Below are 22,337 nucleotides of genomic sequence, written 5' to 3'. Positions count from 1 at the left end.
AATCCACCCAAATCCACATCAAAGCATATTTTCAAGAACTTAGACCTGTAAAACACCTCCAAATGAGACATAAGAGCGAGTTGAACAAAGTTTTCCTTTGCATATGAAATTATGTATTTGTACTTTTCTCAAGCGCCACATCTTGTTTTGATATTTTTTCGCCAAAAATAAACTCCCACCTCAGCCCCCCTGCGGCTCCCAGCTCTCCCCGAAGCAGCAGTGCCGCCCCGAAGCCCCGATGTATTCATAAGAGTGGACTATTTAAATGAAATGAAATACATTTTTCAGGGTTGAACTTTGTGCTGTGGTTCCCTCAGGGTGCTCATTCAGGCCCATTTCCTTTCAAATGACTGCGCTCCGTTACATTAGCATATATTTCCCTGTGTGCCTTCTCTCTCTCTCTCTCTTCCTGCGCGTGTATGTATGACTCAGTAGAAGCAAAAGTGCTTGTTTCAGTCTTTTCAGAAAGTTCCTCAAGGCTGAAACCGATCACATCAAACAGAATGTCACATCACTCTTGTCACAGAGAGCAGTTTTATAGTGTGTTCCTCTGTAGGAGCCATAATGCAGCAGTCACACACAATCAGTCAGTCTGCAGCATTCTCACCGAGACCTGAGGATGGTGATGTGGTGTAGTGGTTCAAGCTCAGAGCTGGTGAGCAGAAGGTTGCTGGTTTGAATGAAACTTACATTTTGTTTTGTTTTATGTTATGGTTCTTTTATATAACTAAAAATCCAGTTTATAAAAAAAAAAAAATTACAAATTTATTCTGTTGCATTGACTGTACACAACTTTTGCGTATAGGGCTGTTGTTGAAAAGTTGTGTTCCCTGTTCGGTTTCGTCGTGTTTGATTTCGGTTTAAAAATTATTACCGTTTTGTTTTCACAGTGTTTAGTTTTTCAAAATGTTTCATTCTACTTGCATTCTATTTCTTTCATTATTTAACGTAACACTGAATTCCATTTTGTTTCATTAGATTTCATTACAGTATTTTTATGTTTTTTGTTCTGTTAGGATCGTTATCTTTGTTTAGTGTCGTACTATTATAGTATACTAGTATAGTTATACTTCTATAGTATTTGTTAACGTTTTTAATTATATTTTAAAAAATGTGTATGTTCTTTTGTAATCTATTTTTAGTTTTGTTTCTTAAAACAATTCTATTCAGCTTTTAAATTTTAGTAATTCTTTATTAAGTAATTTTAGCACTTTTTTAATGTAATTTTATCTTTGCTTTATTTGAATAAACACATTTAAATAGTTCTTTGATTAACACCGATTTTGTTTGTTTTCACAATATTTCTTTTCAAACGCTTTAATTCTCTGCATTTATTTTTCGTTAAAACACAATTAAACATTACAAAACGTTTTTTTTATATATCGTTACAGTATTTCTGCTTTTGTTTCTTTACGAAAAGCGGTCAGTTAGGGTCATTCTCTGTTTTCTTTCATTGTTTTGGATTTTGGCTTGTTTTATTACTCTGTATCACAGTTGCATTACATTATGTAGTATATCATTTTATTAGTATAACATTTTGTTTTATACTAAAATAAGTTAACCATTCAATTCTGAAACTATATTAAACACATCCATGTTTTACTGCCAAATGGCTCAAAATCTTTGTAAAAATATCTTCTTTTAACATCACGTAACCTTTGTCACTATGTGAAAACACCGTAATAAACTTTAGAAATGCTTTTCGTCATATGGTCATTGCATTTGCATACAAAAGAATAATTTCCTTTACCGTTTAGCCTCAGCAGGAGGTGGATTAGGGTGAAGAGCTCTATCCCAGCAGACTCACCAGCTAATCGGCCTGAGTCTTAAGCCTGCATTTGATTGGATAAAGATCAGCCAAAGGCAGAAGGTTACACAACACCACGACTGTCTGCAAACAGAGCTTGAGAACGGACAGCGCTCGGTACAGTTTATATCTTTACATCTCAGCATGTGTTTGAAATTACAGCTCATTTAAAACAATAGTTTCCAAGACCAAATCATTGAAATTAAAGAGAAGACTCCATGTAGCTGGAACAGACAACAGAGCATCAAGAGAGCCACCAGTTGTGCGACTGCCAATAAAAGCAGCACTCCTGAGAACGTTCAGCTCTGCTAGAGAACATACAGTGAAATTATGATTAAAAAGGATTCGTTTATTTAAGATGGCGAGGTTCTGCCTCTATAAAAAGGATGTTTTGATTCAGATTATCAGGAAGGAGTGTGCTTTTCTTTGTTCATTCATCTTGGCAACAGAAACCACTGTTACTTCTTTTCATTCTCTCATGACATCTCACTCTGCTTTATATTGGGTTTTGGCTGCGGCTGCCGCTTCGCTTCCAAGTAAATAAAGCGCAGTGACTGTGTTCTGCTTTAACATTGTTTGCCTTGAAACACAGGAGCCTTAATGAAATCAGTGTTTGGAAATGAAACTCTTATTTTGTTTCTGCCTCCATCAGCTCCTCTTTTCCCTACGGCCTTAGTGTCTGAAACTAGTGCCAAAGATGGAATATATCTAACCAATTCTACACACATAATTGGCTATAGATTAATCCAGTCCGGTAGATAAACACAGTATCTGTCTGTGTCTATCTATCTGTCTATCCTCCTATCAGTCTGTCTGTGCCTGTATGTCTGTATATTCTATTCTATCTATCTACATGTATGTATTGATTATTTGTCATCCATTTGTCCGTCTACCTATTCATCGGTCTATCCGTTTACGTACAAACTATCATTTCCTGGTCTTGTTTATTTTGCAGGTTATTGTTTCGAACATTGGCATAAGTCTTAGTCAGTCCATTAATCCATTCTCGCTCATTGACTGGTCATAAGTTCATCCTGTTACTTACAATTCAACACACCCTCCTTTGTTCGCCCTCACCCACCAGCTGTTTGGTATTGTGTGTGCACGTCTGTCTCTAGGGGAAGACACAGGAGTTGAGGTCAAATTAGAAGCCAAGAGAAGAATTTCCTTCCGAACGTCTTGGGCAGGTGCAGGGAGCTCGGGCAAACAGATTCCTCCCTTGTCGTAAGGCGGAAAATATGTTAGCGGACGGCTCGCTCACACATGCTGGTTTCTCCGAGCGTTGAGTGTTGATTAGCGCTAGCGTGAGAGAGATGGATTGCAGGGCTTGACATTACTTTGTTTTTAACCGTGTATTTTAAATCACATCACCTACCGCAGGCTGTAGTGTCCATTTCACACACAAACACAAGCTCAGGGACATTTGTTCGTTCTCAAACCGTCCGGAGTTCTCCATTGCATATTATAAATGCGAATTCAAAGACACTTTGACCTGCAGTTGTTCAAATAAGCACATGTGGTGCTATAACACACACACAAACATGACCTTTACCATACAGTGCTTCCATCTCTTACCTACACACACATGATCTCAAACACATGTGCTTATTCTTACACTCCCTCACACATGCGTAATTATGGACACTTACACACATCTGGCCATCTTACACATACTCACTCAGCTGTGACCCTACGCCTCTGGGCTAACATGGGGTCACTGGATCACAGGGTCAGTAGTCGGGTACGGTTGTAGCGAGTGGCTCACGCTAGAGTTCGTGTCGGTCCCGGCGGAGATGAAGAAGTGTGTGTAAGCCTGCTTTAATCCTCAGCTGCCAGAACACAGTCTATAACCCACGGCATTTCTCATTATGGCCAATCTAGCACGCTAACTTCAGCTCGAAGCCCCTTGTATTTATCGCACGGTATAGTGAGCATGAGGTATGTGTTATATATTCAAGTCTAAATGGGGTATACATCATATATTGTGGTGTAAATGATAAAAATGTCATGTGTCACATATAAATATATAATAGTGTATGTGAGGTATATATATCATACTAAATGGGGAATTTTAGTTGATATAAAATCCTCTTGTGAAAACATGGTATGCATTATGTATTGTTGATTAAATGGGCTGTGTACCTTATAAATTTCAGTATTTATAAAATATTCTAGTGTAAACAGTAGGCTATATATATATTCATTACATGATTTATACCATATACTTGTGTGCTTTTGAGGAGTATATAAACTATCATGTATTATATGAAGTAATAACAATCTTTCTTTAATCAGAGGTATATTTTTATTGTATTTATTGTTTATATCAAACATGTAAATGGTCTGTATATATAAAATTTCAAGCCTAAGTTGATTTTTAAAGAATATATTCTAGTGTAAATGGGGTATATGTTATAAAGTATTATATATGATATATTATAGTGTATTTGCAGTATCATATTCTAATGTGAATTTAATGATATGCAGGGTAAATAAGGTTAATGTCTTTTTATAGTGTATGAGGTATATATGTCATGCCGTTGACAAAATGGTTTATATATCTTATATTGTAGGGTTTTGTAGGGTTACATATATGCATTACTTTATATCATATTGTATATTCTAGACTAAACTGTTTATCTTACATTCAAGTGTAACTTACATGTACACCATATACATACATATATATATATATATATATATATATATATATATATATATATATATATATATATATATATATATACCACTGTGTTTGATGTAAAAATGGCTTGAATTAAGGTGTAAACCTAAGATTTTCTAAAGATAGAAAAGACTAAAGATTTTTTGTATACACAAGGTAGTGAGTTTTATACAGTATATCATATTCTAGTATATTGTGCATATTCTAGTGGGGTATATATATATTCAATACATCTTAACTTGTAGATGAATTTCTGTTCCCCTTTATAAGGGTTGTTGTGGATATTGGGAAATTAAGCCCTTTTTAATTTTGTTTTTTGAGAAGACAGTTGTTTTAATCTGAGATTCATTGGTGCACATTTATAAAACTTAATGAAGTCCAACTTCTAGAAACAGTTCTAATGGTTTTAAAAAATCAACAGTGAATAATTAAGGATTCATACTCTGAGATTTCACTGTGTTCATTGCTGTTAAATCCACCTGCAATTATGAACTATTAGTTCTCTGTAAACATATTACTCTTTATAGAAGCGTTTGTGTTATGAGTGCTATCGATGCAGTCTCTCTGAAAGCAAAATGAAACATTAGTAATATTAGTCTGGAGTCTTGAGTCTGGCTATGTTTGGCCTTTATCTGTCTCCAGCCTTTAAACGAACCCACACACACTGTTTAGGCTCAAGACTGCAGTATTTCTGTTTCAGTTGTTCTTGGGTGGTCAGAGCTGACAGACACACTACACGCGCTGCTGACGGATTATAACCACACACACACACACACACACACTCACCTCACAGTACAGTGCACAGTCTACACACACCCACACGCTTCTGTGTTTGTAACTAACTTTGGCAGGTGAAATGGTGAACGGACTACGGTCATGCTTTAGAGCGGACTATATTAAACATCAAACGCTGCACGCATGAAACCTTCACACACATGTTGTGCAGTACAGGTTTTGACATAAAGGTTGCCTGCTACCCCTTGTTAGTTTTTATAGGCCATGTGGATGGTTGGGATCGTAGACGGATGCAACATTTGGATAAGTAATGTATGCTGTAACCCTAAGAATGCAAATGCATAATGCAGTTTTTTCTTCCTTATACAGTAATATCCATTACCCTTCAATCTATAGATGCCCTCCATTTATTCATGTAGTTTTGTAAAGACCCCTGCTTTAGGCTTTAATTTATTCATTTCTTTGGTCCTCCTGTAGCCGCAGCTTTTATCTTGTTTGGCTTAATTTCCCAGACTGCCTACAACAGGCTCTTTCGTTTTTTATTTATTCGCAAATGACATGACTCCTTTGAAAATGGTAAGCAGTGCAGTCATTTTTCTGCGAAATCGCAGGGATTGTGTCTCTGTAAGTGAATGTAAATGTTTAATTTGTTTACACATTATTACGTATTCCAGTTTTGGGGTTTAAATGCTGTTTACCTTCTGTACCAGAACTAAACTGTCTGCATCAGTGTTCCCTGCTAAAATCTGTTTTGGATGTGAATCCACCCTGTAATTTTATTTTATTTTTTTTTCATTATTTCAAGCCCAAACTGACCTATACCCAACGGTTAGATCCTGTCGAGTTCACTAGCATGGGCTGATGGTGCTCTGGTTTCCTTGCAAGGCTTCTTAACTAGCTTAACCAGCAAGACTTCTTTAGTAAACCAACTTCAGAAGAACCATGCTGGTCGTCAGGTTGTGCTACAGAGCAGCATGGATATGTTGACCATGAAAATTGCCCTAATTTACTCACCCTCATGTTGTTCCACACCCATATGCTGTTTTATTTATGCCAGAGAATTTTAAAACCCTAACCACATCAGTGAATCTCAAAAAGGGCAAAATGCACCATTAAACCACTGTAAGACTCATATTTCTTTTAAAGTCATATTACAGCTTTGAGAAGAACAGGTGGAAATATATAAAAATAAAAAAAAATCAGAAAAGCTCTCCTTTCTGCAGCTCTCAGATAAAATGTCACCAAAAATGAGGCATGATTTTCCATTTGCGCACAAAAAGTATTCTTGTAGCTTCCGAAAATTACAGATGAACCACTCATGTCAAATGGGCTATTTTACCAATGTCTTTGCTTCCTTTTGGGGCTTTAACATGTCAGTTGCATTGCTGTCTATACAGGGTCAGAAAGCTCTCGGATTTCATCAAAAATATCTTAATTTGTGTTCCAAACCTGAACAAAGGTCTTATGGGTTTGGAACAACACGAGGGAGAATTTAAATTTTTGGGTGAACTATCCCTTTAAATGTCCTTCATACTATCGTCGCATTTCCACTGAATTTACCTGGAACAATTGTACCAGGAAACATTTTAACATATAGATAAATTGAATACAGACCAAAGATTACCTGTTAGATTTACCAAAACAAATGATATTTTGTTTAACCACTAAAGATACATCAGAGCCAGTGGCACACATCAGAAGGTCTAGCCGAGGTGAGGCTGCTTCTCGGCGGATACATAAGCACTGAGTTCCCACTGATCATGTGGAGCTCACCGTCTCCGAATTCGGTGAAACACATTTTTATATAGGCGATTTCTTTATAAATAAATCGCACATTTCTGTTTTAAACAACTACATTCTTGCCTGAAATACTTTTAAAATTACATTTCATAACACAATAACAGTAATATTTTGAAAATGATCCGAATAAATGCTGCGTGAAATCAACCAATCAGGATGTTTAACGCCCAAGTCCCGCCCCCGAAAGTTCCAGAACTTTGAAAAAGTACTACCTCGCCAGCAGAGACTTTCTGAGGGGCATTTTTTTTTACCCAGAATTTTATTTCGATCCTGATTCCTGCAGTGGAAACACTCAAGAGTACCAGCCTAGTCCCTAGTTCCTGGGAAAAATTCCAGTGGTGGAAACGTGGCTTAAGAGAAAATGGTTCTTTTAAGAACTGTCCACTGAAAAGTTCTTTGTTGAACCAGAAATGGTTCTTCTATGGCATTACTGTGAAACCCCTTATTTAGAATCTTCATCTTTAAGAGTGTATGGAACAACACAGTGGGTAAATAATGAAAGATTTATTATATTTGACTGAACTACTCCTAGCCTTACTAGATCCTTCATTATCTGTGGTATTGGTTTTCCAGGAGGATGCCAGTGGAGGACTACTCGAACCAGAACTGGGCCAACCAGAGGGACCCCGTCCATTACCCCAACCCCATCTACGAGACCCATCAAGACAACTATCCTCCACGATCTGCCCGGTTGCCTGTGCCTAGACCCGCGGAGGTCACAGGAGGTTACTATCCCTCATCTCAAGCTCAACAGAGGGGTCCCGTGAGGCAGGACGTCCCTCCCCCATCAAACCCTGGTGCCAGAGCACCACCGCGATACGAAACGCTGAACCAGGGGAACTATCGGACGGCCAGTCCTGATCGCTACGGCCCATACGGAGATGAACAATACCAAGATCCCCGGCAGAAAAAGTCAATGATCGGAGCCGTCTAGACGAGGAGGAAGTAGGTTGGTGCTGGTTATGTAATTGTGTCCATTTACAAGAACAATCTAATTAGTTTTCCTAGACTTATGTGAAGAAAAAGCATTTGACACAGCCATCGATTACTCCAAATTGAAGTTACGTTTTTTTTTTCTAAAGTGATTTGTTTCGGATATCCCCCATTTTTCCTCTTAATTAGCATCAGTTCTGAACATCAAGTCGATTTTACACAAGCGTCCGTTAGGTTTAAAAGTTACAGCTTACAGAAGCACATAGAGTTTGTATGTATGTACGTATGTTTAGCATGTATTTAATTCACTATACCACACAAATGTGTTTAATATGATGATCTGCTGTGGATAGTATGGCCGTTTCTTCCCCTCATGAGTATGCATTCATTTTTTTGAGGATGTGATTGATAGTCTCTTATTACCCTAAAACATCTCTGATGTTCTCAGAACGCTGTTGGGTGCCTTCTTTTTTTTTTGTTTTTTTTTTTCTCAGTGAATCAATCCTAAAGTGTGTTTTCATGCTATGTTTTGAGGGTAATATTCTATTTCAACTACCTCCCTCCATGATTGATTTTAGTAAAGTCCCAAAAACACCAAAACGGACGAGGTTACACAAGAAGCTGATCCGATATCACCATCTCAAACTGTTTTGACTTTTGATGTCACATTTCTTTTTTACATTAGGTTGAGGTTTTTACATTCCTTGTATTTGTTTGCCCTTTCAGCCTTTTTATGGTAGTTGTGCGATGGTAAATTCTGCCTCGTAGGTGCAAACGCTGTATACACAGGGCTCGTGTAGTGAACAATCATTGTTGTTGGATCACTGCTTTAAAAACAATACTTCCTGATATCCTTAAAATGATCCGTTTATTGTAGATAGGAGATATATTGCCAGTCAAAACAGGATCTTACAAGAACCAATAAACAATGAACTTTGGGTTGAGTTTTTTTGCACATCTAAGGGCTGAATGAAGTGGTTTACAGGAAAATGGCTGGATAGATACTGAGAATACATGAAGTTTTGTGTGTTTTACTTTTAAGATTTGACCTTTTACACACATGCTACTCTATCAACTTTTAAATGGTGTGTATGAAAAATCAGTTGCTGTTATCTTGTGTTTGTCTCGTCTTTGAAAAGTTGATTTTAATTTCTGTATTTTTATACCACATTTTTCATCCAATGTTTATGGAAAATCTACTATCTTTGTGTTTATTTTGCTTGGATTTTGTTTTTATATTTCATATTTAATATTTTTACGTTTGTTTTCTTTATTAGCAGCTGTGTTTTTTGTCAATTTATTTTAAAACTTAACAATAGAGACAAGAAACTGTGTAATTTTCTTTATTTTGCCATTTTTGATTGTTTATTTGTTTTTGGTTTTTGCTATTATATATTTTTATGAAAATCAAAATGCTGATCGGCATAATTTGTGAAAATCAAATTACATGGATGACTATTATTTTGTTGTTGTTGTTTTGATACCTTATTCTTTTTTTTCTTTTCTTTTTTAAAGTTAGGCAAATGTTGTATGTAATAACCAAAAATTAATAGGCCTGCATTTTGGAGTGAATAAAATGTTAATGAAATTAATTCTTATTAACTAAGACACTTTGGTACCTTTTTTATTTGAAGTGAAACTGTAAGTTTTTGTGTAAATAAAGTGGTGTGTTGGTTCAGACTGATGATGACTTGAGTCATGTGAAGCTGTTCATTGTGTCTTATACAGTCTTATAGCTTCATATTCATAATGATGACTGAGAGAACATACTTATCTAACATTACTGATAATTACTCCTGATGATTAGTGCTAATTCATCCTCTACCACTGAATCTACAGAGGGCTGTGCTGAAGTTATTAGGGCCTAATGGACCTATTTGTGGAATCTTGCTGATTAGGAAATTTGCCATTAAAGTGTTTGCATATGTCTGGACAGAATTTCAGTTTAATTAACCCGTGGATGACAAGAGCGAGAGATGTTAGGTGGGGATAAATGAATTGTGAGAGCACTGTCGAACAAAAGGTTGATCAAATTTGAAAAGAGAGATAATAACTCTGTGATGATGTCAGTTTAATCTTCATTATTTAGGAGAGGACCACCAGCCACGGATATCAATGAACGTTGAGCGTTTTCTTGCTCCAACTGCATTTACCTGCTCTTCAAAATTTTGATCTCCAAAATAAAATGTTTTTTGTTTTGCTATGTATATTGTGTGTATATACACACACATGTTAATTTATATTAATTTAATTGATATTATATACAAATATTTTAAATATATAAACATAAAATCTTTTTTTAAATATACATGCATGTGTGTGTAGATAGATAGACAGATAAATAGATACACAGATACACATTGTTTTAGTTCTTTTTATTATTTTGTATTGTATCTCATTGAAGGTAAATCTCATTGATATTTAGTTACATATGATTATAGTTCAAATATTATTTAGATGTTTTGTAGATTTTCTGTTCATTTTAAATGTAATGTTTTTATTTATTTATTTATTTATTTTATTTGTGTGTGTGTGTGTGTGTGTGTGTGTGTGTGTGTGTCTTCACATATAAACTTTAGTTATTTTAGTACTTAATAACTACATAAAAATCTAAAATATAATCACAATATACAATATGTAGACTGTTAAAAAATTCATTTTAATATTAAATAATTATTATTTAATTGTTTTTGGTGTGTATAATGTACGATTGTAGCTTATGAACCCTTTATTCAAGTTATTCAGTACATTAAAGTGTTGAATATGATGCCGAGTCTATTATTTTTTCGAATACAACAAATGAATTGAATATACTAATGATGATGTGCCATTCCCTACAGGAATATGGTAATGGCCTCAAAGCTCCCGATGACCTCACTGTGAAAATGAAATGCACATTTCATCCCTCTGTCATCTTGTCCTTCACAGTCATCACTCGTTTATTTCAATTATGTCCCCTCCTTTCATTGGCAAGTCTCGTACCCGAGCTAATCTTGCCAGTTGAGTGGATTTTGCTCATTTCATTATACTGCCATTATAAGAGACTCCAGTGAGACGTTATCAGCAGAGCCTCAGAAGAGAGTGTTTGGAAGAGGAAAGCACTGACCTGCCCTTCACCTGAAAGTGCCTTCAGTTACGACTGCATCATGTAATTGCTAAGAGCACACCTGTTTTATAGCGAAAAAACAAAGACATCTGGCCTGCTTTAGTTTTGACCCATAAATCCTGTAGTTTTCTCCATTCCTTCTGCAATTCTGCCATTGTCCAAGTACTGTTCAATCATGAGTATCATACAGTATAAACAGGCTCAAATGAGTAACTGTCCTTGCATCCTTTTCCCACAGACACACAGAATTCACTGGAATTTTCCTGCAGATTCATACAGTAGGTTCAACACGTACATATATAAGTGTATAAATTGTATTTTTTTGTAACTGGCCAAGCAGAAAATATATGAAGACTGTGTGTACATACAGCACTCAACGTTTGAAGTGGATCAAAACAGTTAGACAAGAACGCATTTAGATTTTCGCACAACTTTGATGAAAGATTATAGTATAGTTAAAAATTATAAGTCTTATAAATATAGTTATAATGGAACTGCAAATATATGAATTACAATTATATATATATATATATATATATATATATATATATATAGATAGATAGATAGATAGATAGATAGATAGATAGATATATATAGATGTAAACGTGAGTATATAATTTTGATCATTGGTGATGAAGAAGCTGTAGTTCACATTATGAATGAACACGTGTTCATGAAGAAGCATGGTGTGGGATCAGAAGTAAAGTCAGTACTCCTTTAGCATGACATGAAGCTTCATTTCGATCTATATTACTCCATACACACACACACACAGCTAATGACCTTCCTCAGCTGACCGGCTGGCATGGGCCGCTCAAGGGTGATGCCAGGTGTTTTGGTTGACAGAGAAGCGCAGGCTGCTCGTGCCCCACATTTCATCCGCAGTATCGGGTTCCTGCATCATGATAAAAGGAACGCTCCTATTAGCTTAGTGCTAAGAGCCGCGGCCGACAGCCAAGAGATGTGTATCTAAGACTCACTGTATTGGCACTGGGCTTGGGAATGCTGTTCTGCTATTTTTCCTTGCACAAGAAGTACCATGGTAATATCAGTTGCTTTCGACATGGTACTGTGGTAATATCATGATATTCTAAGTTCATTCAGTGCCGTGATACATCTCAGATTACCCAAAGCTAACATGCTACTAATATGTTGTTTGGACATTTACTGTCCAAAGCTGTAGGACCATGATATTACTGTTTTGGATATCGTTCTGTGGCAATACCATTTTTTTATTATCAATATGTACCCTGATATTTTTTAAGGTATAATTTCAGTACTATGGGATATGAATGTGGTAATCATTCAGTTGCATGGTATTACCATTTACCCAAAATTACCATGGTGCTAACATGGTTTTTGGACATGTACAATGGTAATACTGTGATATTATTAGAAGTAGTTGGTTTGAAGTACTATGGAAATATCATGGTATTGTCATCGGATACCATAACTGTACCATGGTACCGCCACAGCTAATCTTGTAGGGTAAATTTAAGTACAATAATTAAATAAAAAATAAAATAATAAGTACTTTTGCAATCGCTGTTCCTGTAGCTCAAGTGGTAGAGCATTGCGGTAGCAAGCGCAAGGTTGGGTGTTCGAAGTCGCTTTGGATAAAAGTGTTTAGTAAATGCATACATAAATTCCAATTTTAAGGTTAAAATATTTATTTAACAAGTACCATTGTACTACCATGTTTTTTTGGATACGTTACCATTACATAATTTATTTTCAGTATGTACCATCATGATATTCTCTGAAGTATAGTGTGCTATGATTTCAATAGCATTTTTATATGTGACTGTGTTAGTCATTCAGTACCATACCAGTACCATGTGTTATAACTAAGTCATTGTGTTAGGGCCCGTGCACCGTGGTGCCAGGACCCTCTTGGAATTACTCTATTTATTATTGTTATTTATTATTTTACTGGTTTAAACATGATCTTTGTGCTTTTTTCCAAATTGAATGACCTATACATTTCCATAAGCCTAACAAAACGAAAGCTAAATGAATTGACATTACAATATCACCCTTATATTGTACAGTGCCGGGGTAGAGCTTTGATAAAAATGGCACAAATTCAAATTAGAAACTGAAAATGTCCTGGGTAAGAGATTGATGATCACTGCCCAGACTCATATAACATTGTTAGCAGTCTAAATTATGCTAACTTCATCAGTTGATATATTTCTGCAGACTCGCTCAGGATGGATAACCACCCAACAACAACCAGTTCAGAAAATATTGATTAATGTGGGCACTGAACTTGCAGCTTTTTCTTCTGACTCATTCGGTGGATAACCAGGAATGGACATTTCTGAAAATGAAGCGATACAGGCTTGTGTGTGTGTGTGTGCCTTCAATTAAATCATAGTTCTTGGACAAGACCTCTGCAGCCCCTCATGAATCACACTGATGGATCTCTCTCTCTCTCTCTCTCTCTCTCTCGCTCTGTGTTTTTGCATTCCAGAATTATCCGTCGCCGCATATACAGTTACTGTAGAAACCGACACGCTGATCCAATGAGAGATTCCAGCTGGAGAATTCCAAACGGCCTGGTACCGAGTCAAAGCACTGCCGGGAATGGAGCACCAAAGCTGCACAGCCGCAGATGACCGAAGAATTCGTTAACAGCTGAGAAATGTCTCTTTCTCGTTAAGACGTGCAATTACTGTCTAATTGGGACTGGCAGAGCGTAAATAAACTCTGAGGTCACACTTGCTACTGTGATCTTGACCGATTTCACAAGTTTGATTTCACGTTGCGCGCTCGTTTTCTTCTCCAGCTGGCAGACGATTGGCCGGTCAGGAGTGGAATTGTGTGATTTCAGGGCTCATTTCCCAAACAATTCCTGAAAGAGACTTTAAAAACAGCCTGAAACACTTCCTGTAACAAAACGCCAGCCTTTGCTAACAGATACGGGCTGTATCGGGCGAATCATTTCATGTTTGAAAGCTCTGGTGACTGTCTCAGATGGTTCTCATCAAGGTCCAGCCAGGTGAAATAAAAATGAATACTAAACAAAATAGTCTTTTTTCCCAGGAGAAAAATCTGAGAACCAGGAGACATAAAGAAACTTTCAAGATTCAATACAAGCTTAATAAGATGTATCTTAATAATAAGAAGATCTGTGTCACTTCTAATGATATCAAGCCAACATGTTTTCTGCCGGCCTCTTTTCCTTTTCCCGCTAACTATGCTAAGCATTATTGCATCATGTCTGAAAAATGTAAGATGCAGTTTTGTAATTTTGTCTCTGGTTTTATAAACTTCAGGACGGCTCTATTGGAAACCCTTGCTGTCCATGGTATTCTCAAAAGTCTTCTCCAACACGAAAACTCAAAGGTGTCTATCCTCCTTCAATCGTTTTTTTTTTCCCCAGTGCAGCTTTCACATCTGTATATTTGTATAGGAAATATAATATAAGTCTGCCTTTGGTTGTAAGATTGATGTCTTTACTCTTCCAGATTTGCTGCATGCTTAGCATTGCATTACGTCCTAATGATATTCAATGCTTTATTTCAGGTGCACATAGTCACCAGTTTTGGTCAATCATAGATCCTAAGAAGCATAACTCCTTAACACATTTAATTTCCTCTCTGTTGATGGTTATGGTAATTGTTCCAATTCCAGCTGTAGACATGATTTTACTCTTTATGATGGTCAGGTGAAGTCCCACCTTTCACTTTCCCTATGAATTGTTTTTAGAAGTTGTTTAGGAACATCCTCGGTTGCTGCTAACAAATGATGCAACCATCATTAGCATAACGATTTATACAATCATTTATTGATATTTCTGCCTCCAATCTTCACTCCTTTCTCAGAATCTTCCAGACATGAATTCCTCATGATCACTTCAGCATAAAGATTAAAAAGAAAGGGGGAGAGAATACACCCTTGCCTCACACCCCTTTGCATTCTGAAACTGAACAACAGCTTCTTGATCTGTGTAAAGTGATTTTATAAACCGTGCTTAATCATAATTCATGCAAGTTAAGTTTGATCGAAACAGTGTTTTGGAGACAGAACCTAGTGAAGATCAAGTCGATTCTGATATGCTTGCACAGGTTATCATGACAATGAAAGAACGCGTCTGGATGTGACTCTGCAAGGTTAGTAAGTGTTTATTTTTATTTTATATCTCACTTCTCTCATGCTGTAATTTATAATGTTAATGCCTGGTGCCGATTCTTACCAAAAAAAAAAAAAAAAAAAACATTCATCTTATTGATCATTCATCTGCCATTTTTTTTTATTTTTAAGGTAAAGTGAGTGCAAGAAAAACGCAGATGATTATTCTTCAAATTCATGTAAATGCAATTCATTATAGCTTACAAATGAACATGTTTCAAGCTAAATTATTCTATTTTGCATTCCATAGATCATACAGACATAACAAGCTTGAGTGATATTCCTCCTTCTCCTTCACACACGCTCACTGACCCCGATCAACCGCGAACCTCGTGACCACCAACTGCTTGCCCTTCTCACTCACTCCTCTCTTCCTGCACAAACTTTCCATCCCTCTCTCATTCCTCTGGTTTGGGTTACCACCTCGCTGGGCTCTGCCTGGCATGACATACTGTATTCTGAGTCCCACCCGTGTGGATCCTTTTCAGCTTTTTCCACAGTCATCATCCATTCCAAGTGTGAAATAGCCGATTTTTCCTTTTAACTGACTTGTGTACGTACATAAGTATTTAGTCCTGATGTTTTACACTTCAGCACAATTCTTTACTTTCATGATGTGTGTTCCTGGTTTCATTGCGAACAATGTATTGGTGTTTCAATAAGTTTATCTGAAACATCTTTACATTTTCATTGGACAGCCTGTTGGAAAATGTTGACCAATGGCCATTATTATGCTTTTTTATTTTTTATTTTTGTTAGCAACTCACTCCACATCCATGTTACACCCATGTTTAAAAATGCAATCAGTTCTGTAGTCCTACTTCTGGTTTAGTTTTCTCTTTAAAGATAGATCTTTTATTTAGATAGTTGTGACATTATGGGAAGAAATAAGAAATAAGTAAATATAATTAGAAATTAAACCCAGCAGTTTTATCAACAGTACTAGAGAAAGTAATTTAGATTTGTCCTTTAGTTTGGAAAACAAGGAAAAATTGTGTGTACAGTGATGCATGTAAAAAATGTTAATTAATTACATTTGAAAGGTGCATGCAACATGCAGCTTGAATTCTTGTTTAAGCCCTTATATTAATTCTACCATAAAATAATGTTGTATAAATCCCTTTTTAGTCGTACAAATACTGTTTTAGAAATAACTTCTGATATTGTAAATAATATGAGTTTTTGCATTTCAAAAAAATAGGTTCATTAAGATTTTTAAACTTTTTAAAGTCTCTTTGGCTCACCAAGGCTGCATGTCTTTGATTGAAAATACAGTAAAACAGCAATATTATCAAATAATATCATTTAAAATAGCTGCGTTCCATTTTAATATATTTTAAACTGTAATTTATTTCTGTGATGCAAAGCTGTATTTCCAGCATTATTACTCAAGTCTTCAGTGTCACATGATGCTTCGGAAATCATTCTTATACGATGGTTTTCTGCTCAAGAAACATTTATTTTTATTATTATTATTATTAATGATGAAAACAGAATTTTTGATGAAAGAAAGAATAGCATGTACAGTCACTTATGATCAATTTAATGCATCCGTGCTGAATACATTTATTAACTAAAAAAAAATAAAAATGGTAGTTACTGGCTTTATATGGTCATGAGAGGAGTTAAAAGATTGGACAACCCTGCTGGTTATGCTTTATAATCTGTTTTTGTGTATTTAAGTATTTTTCCTATGCAATATCTTGCACTTTGGACTTTAATTCTAAGTACATTACTGTAATCTCAATTTTAGTTGATTTCTTTTTTTTTTTTTTTTTTTTTTTTTTATTATTAAGCAATTGTATTGTTGAGCATTGAATTCAATGATTCCATTAAATTTAATGGAAATTAAATTAATAATTCCACAACATTAACATATTTAGCCTGAAAAAATAAGAGCTAGTGCTAAGCTTTTGACATTAAGTAATATTTTTCACTCTTTTGATACCTTGCAAGTGTTGTAAATAATGATTGTGAATATTACACCACGATCTGTCTCACTGAAATACAGCCAACAAGGCTGAAGGAAGTGTGAAGGACAAGGTAACAGCAGAGAGCTATGGTTTCGTTCAGAGCAACAACTGATAACACTGTTGACATGAGAAAACAGAGGCCCACACCACACTTGATTTTGTTCCTCACACACACACACACACACACACACACACCTCTCGCTGCGAGTGCCACCGCTGCTCTGTGCTTAACCTGCACGCTCTGCCAGGGTCACGCCAAATCAACTGTGCCGGGATCCGTTGGTTTTTAACAGGTCAGGGCTCATTGGTGCTGGTCTGTGAGCGCTGGGAATACAGTGAAGGATGATATATGTCTTCTTACAGCAACACACACACACACACACGTTCTCATTGGATCTCAGTCGAGGAGGGGCGAACATGTAAGCAGGACTGGTTGCACACTCTCACTTAGACTAAATAGGTCTGTAGTGCACTTGTGTGTGCGGTGGTGGGATGTGTGTGGAGGCGGTCAAAGGTGGATCTCTGGTCACTGAACCACATCTCAAATCTTCACCAGGGGAACCTCGGGTCATAAATCACACAATATGCTGACAGAAATAAAAAAAATAAAAAGACACTTCAATATATTTGGCACAATGGCTATATTTTTGATGCAAAAGTTGTGACAAGCACACAGCAAAAATATAAAACCTAAATTAACATGAAAACAGCTAAAAAATAAATAAATAAAACACATAATATTTGAATCATCTACTATCTATTAGGATAAATGCTTTACAAATTATAGTGCACAGAAAATAGTATGACATAACTGTTGATTTGTGAAATTAGCATGCATGCATATATCACCCACTAACAAACTTTATTAAAATTTCTGTATTAACAATATAAAATAAAACGTTTCTGATTTGTGCATTCCTCATTTATAATGTACCGGTATATAAAATATTTGGGGAAGTTGTATTAGTGTATAACCATGCATGTGTTTTGGGTTAACATTGCAAACCCTAGCTACTGCAGCAAAGTACCTAACTGTACTGCAAGTATGAGTTTGTGAATTGTGTTTTATTAAGCTTACAGTGCTGAATGTGACTCTGAGACATACTGATAGAAGCCTCAGAATCTGTCTCTGACAAAGAAGAGCTGTTCTTATGTGTGTCTGATGACTCAATAAAACGTGATGCTAGCTCAGCAATCTCAATTTAGCATCTCTGAGCAGGGTCAAGTTAAAGTAAGCTAGCCTTATTGCTAATTTTGTTCTGAGGAAAGGTGCTAATGCTCTGACCTGAATGCTATATGAGATTTAGTTGCCTGAATCAGCAAGATCTCCAACAAGGGCCTTCATCATCTCGTTCAGTATATATCAAGCTTTGATAGGTATACAGATAGACGGATGTATTTTATTTTAATATTTCATGTAATACTGAAAAAAAAAAACATTATATGAATTTTTATTTAATTTTTTTTACATAGTATTTTTTATGTAATAATAATAATAATAATAATACAGTTATTATAGTATTAACAAATGTGTAATTACATTTTTATTTGTAATATTTTTGGTTTGTCATATCATTGGTTATTAGTTTGTTTATTGATTGTTTTATGGTAATTGATTTTTACCATATTTTATTATGTTTTACTGTTTATTATATTATTTATTATACATTTGATTTATTAAAAACAAACTTGTGGATCATGTGAATGAATGAATGAATGAATTAATTACCCTCTTATTTTGTTTGATTAACAATTAATTCCATATTGAATTTGTTACTACTACTACTACTACTACTACTACTATAATAATAATAATTGTATTTTTAATCATAATGATATGTATTTCAATCATTCCAGTCCAATGTGTGTGTGCACTGGTGCAGTGTTGGGGGGATTTTGATGCAGTTGATCTGTATTAAGACCTTGTTTCAGAGCCCATACTGTCGTGACATTTCAACATGAGAGTCACGTCTCTCTCTCTTCTCTCTCTCTCTCTCTTCTCTCTCTCTCTTCTCTCTCTCTCTCTCTCTCTCTCTCTCTCTCTCTCTCTCTCTCTGGTAGTCTTATTGCGGTTCACCTGTTCATTACATGTCAACAGAAAGTGACAGTCTTCCTCAAGCCACAGGTATTTCTCAACATTCTCTCTCTCCTTTCTCTTTGACTAGTCTTCTGTCGCTGTGCTCTGTAGACATGCTTTTGATATAGTCTAAGTCTAAAGCCTCTACTCACGTACATAATGTGCACTACTGTGCCGATTTCAAGTCTTAAAAATCAATGTGAAATCAAATTATTTTTCATCATGCACAGCCATCTTATAAACTATTCATCAGTGCATATTAATGTTAAAAGGTTTGTCTTTATAATTCTTCATCAATGGATCAAGTTGAAAATGAGCTGAATTGCTATTCAGGCAGTGCTTTAGCAAACTTGCCTTCAGTGTGTTTGGTAACACTTTTCAGTATCCAAATTAATTCCCAATTGAGAAAACCAAGTTATATTCTACAGCTCATTTTCCAGTATACTTTTCCTCTCAGAAATCTGTCACATTGCAAAAGAAAAGTCTGATTTATAGATCACTTTTCCAAAAATAAATGAAAAATCGGGATGCAAGTCTTGTGTATAAAAACAAAGCGTATAGTCTTTACACATGTTGGACTACTGAGCAGAGTTAACTTTCAAAGGACTGCAGTCCAGCAAAGCAAAACACACACACACACACACACACACACGAGTCTCCTAATGGCCAGTTTGGCAGTGCGTGTCTCCGCAATTATTTGCCTGGCTTTTACCCAACTCCACACACACTCACTCTCATGGTTTCACTCACCCACAGACACAGATAAAAAAAAAAACAGACACAGCATGTAAAATACAGACACAGGAGCGCCTTAACGAAGGGTGCAACATCTTTATTAAAAGTCGCTTGTAGATTGCGTTACGTTGAGTGAGTAACTGTGTGCTGACCTGAAGTGCGACACAGACAAGAAAACATTTGAGATCAGACCCCTAAAAGAGCGTCTCTCACAGGCTGCACGAACACACACACACACAAAAGCAATCTCCAAATGGATCTTAAATGATGCCCAGTATCTTTTCTTTTTATACCATCCCACATCCAAATGCACACACACACACACATAAGTGATAAATAGAGCCCATTAATGCTCACAAGCTTTGGATTTAGATGGATAGCAGGCCGTGTGCTCGCAGTAGCACTTTAAAATAAGCTGAGCTTCTGTATTATAAGACAAAGGACATCGTGCTTAAATAAAGATCCTGTGAGGAAGCGAGAGAGAGAGATTGTAGGAAAGTGAAGGCAAAGAAAGAATCTTATAAGAGACAAAAAGGCTGCATCGAACAATAGCTTCCTGTAATATCGAAATGAACTCATCATTTTGTAGCCATTGTCAAAGTAATTGCTTGTTATTGTGGGATTATTGGGTCATAATGAGTCGGGCATATACTAAGTAAAGGTTTATGGAACTCAATTTGTGGCACGTTTGAAGCATTAGCAATGTAGTTAGCAAACACAGCGCATGCGGCCATGTCTATTATTGTGTTAATGTGATTGGCAGAAGAATAAAGTGAGAGCAAACTTATTTTTAAATGATTTTTAATTGGTTTAAAATATGATTGGTTTAAATTGGTTTTTAATCTGTTTAAAATAATGATATCATAAATGCTTATTTTAGCATGTCTAACGTCCATAAAACTATTATTGTAGAAGAAAATGTTATTTATCTGAGCTTTCTGTTTCATTTGCATGTTGACGTTTTTCCTCGGCTATGTTTAATAAAAAAAAAAATCTCAAAATGAGCTAAAACAGGATAGATCTAATACTGATCGCATTAACTGGTCTTGGATGACAATTAGATGGGAAAGGCTCAGGTTTGTGTTTAGATTTATGACTTTTGATTACACACTTTGAAGAAGAAACTGAGATGTGATATGATTGGCATCTATCAGGAGAAATGTCTGAGAAGCGAAACCGTTCACATATTTGAAACAGCCTATTTATGATTTTGTGTTGAATATATGCAATGTAAAAATATCCCATCCGTGTAGCCATTAGCAAGCAGATGGGGTAAATGAAATATTCAGTTGTGTTTGTGTTTACATGCTTGTATTTATAACTGCATGGGTAGTTTTCCACACAGCAGACATGTGCACAAATAAAAATTGATTTGCATGTTATGTTGTCACAAAGGCTATTTGTGTACATTAGAACTCCCCTCATTATCTGAGACAAAACATGAGCACAGACTCGACTCATTTCCATAGCAACTCCAATCAGCAGTGCACACGCTTACAAGCCCCTCCTTAAAACCCCTCATTTAACCCCTGCAATTCCACACACACAAACTCAGATTTACAGATGCTTTTTATATTTCCAGAACGCTCTCCCAGCATTTTATATTCATGGCCATAAAATGACATAAAACCCTCACATCAACTTCATCAGTACTGACTGACTTTTGATTGATTTTCCATGCACAACTTACCACTTCAGTAACAATGTGCTATGTGTTTTGGTTGTTAGTTTGTTTTTTTAATCCTTTTCATCAGCCATCAGATAATGTTTTTTTAAAGCGGGTAGGTGTAATTGCTTAGAAAAGCAATCGCACACCTGTCCTCAACATGGCAAGCAAATGAATGAACAGTTGCACATGCATTCAATTCATGAGTTACATGCCAATGTTTAATAGCTTCTCAGCACTTGAGGTTTGTTGGAATTTCTTACTAGCAATAGTAAACATAACTAATATGCTTTTTTAAACAATGCATCTTCAGAAAAACTAAACAGATAGGGATTTACAGTATTTAACAGATTGATCTTAGTACCAATTCTTATTCTATTTGAACAGTTATCTGTATTTGTGATCTATGTGTGTTCTCTTTATCCTTTAGAATTAGCCGTGAATTCTCTTAACACCCATTGTTAACACCTCCTTGAGAAACCCTTCCCTGATAACGGCAGCCAATGAGAGTGTGTTCATGAGTGTTTGGATGGCTCAGCAAACGGCTCTGGCTGACAGGAGGAGTGACGACTTCCTGTGACGGAGATGGATAGAGAGCTGAAGGAGAACTCCAACATTTCCAGAGGTCCACGTTGTTTGGTGCTGAGGAATGGCAGAATGTTCTGGTTGAAGAGCAGTTTTTAAA

General features: G+C 35.9%; 1 protein-coding gene across 2 annotated transcripts in view; it reads left to right on the top strand.

Annotated features, from left to right (window-relative positions):
* pard3ba (par-3 family cell polarity regulator beta a) overlaps positions 1-9,642 on the top strand; it is a 143,978-nt gene extending 134,336 nt beyond the window's left edge. For both annotated transcript variants that reach the window (XM_052545471.1, XM_052545470.1), the window contains one exon: positions 7,599-9,642. In XM_052545471.1, coding sequence (XP_052401431.1) covers positions 7,599-7,959 — 361 coding nt within the window. In that variant the 3' untranslated portion in view covers positions 7,960-9,642. The remainder of the gene's footprint in view (positions 1-7,598) is intronic.
* The last annotated feature ends 12,695 nt before the right edge of the window (positions 9,643-22,337 follow it).

This window comes from Carassius gibelio, chromosome B1, assembly GCF_023724105.1.
Source record: "Carassius gibelio isolate Cgi1373 ecotype wild population from Czech Republic chromosome B1, carGib1.2-hapl.c, whole genome shotgun sequence".
NCBI classification, from domain to species: domain Eukaryota; kingdom Metazoa; phylum Chordata; class Actinopteri; order Cypriniformes; family Cyprinidae; genus Carassius; species Carassius gibelio.
This window is presented reverse-complemented; position numbering and strand designations above follow the sequence as displayed.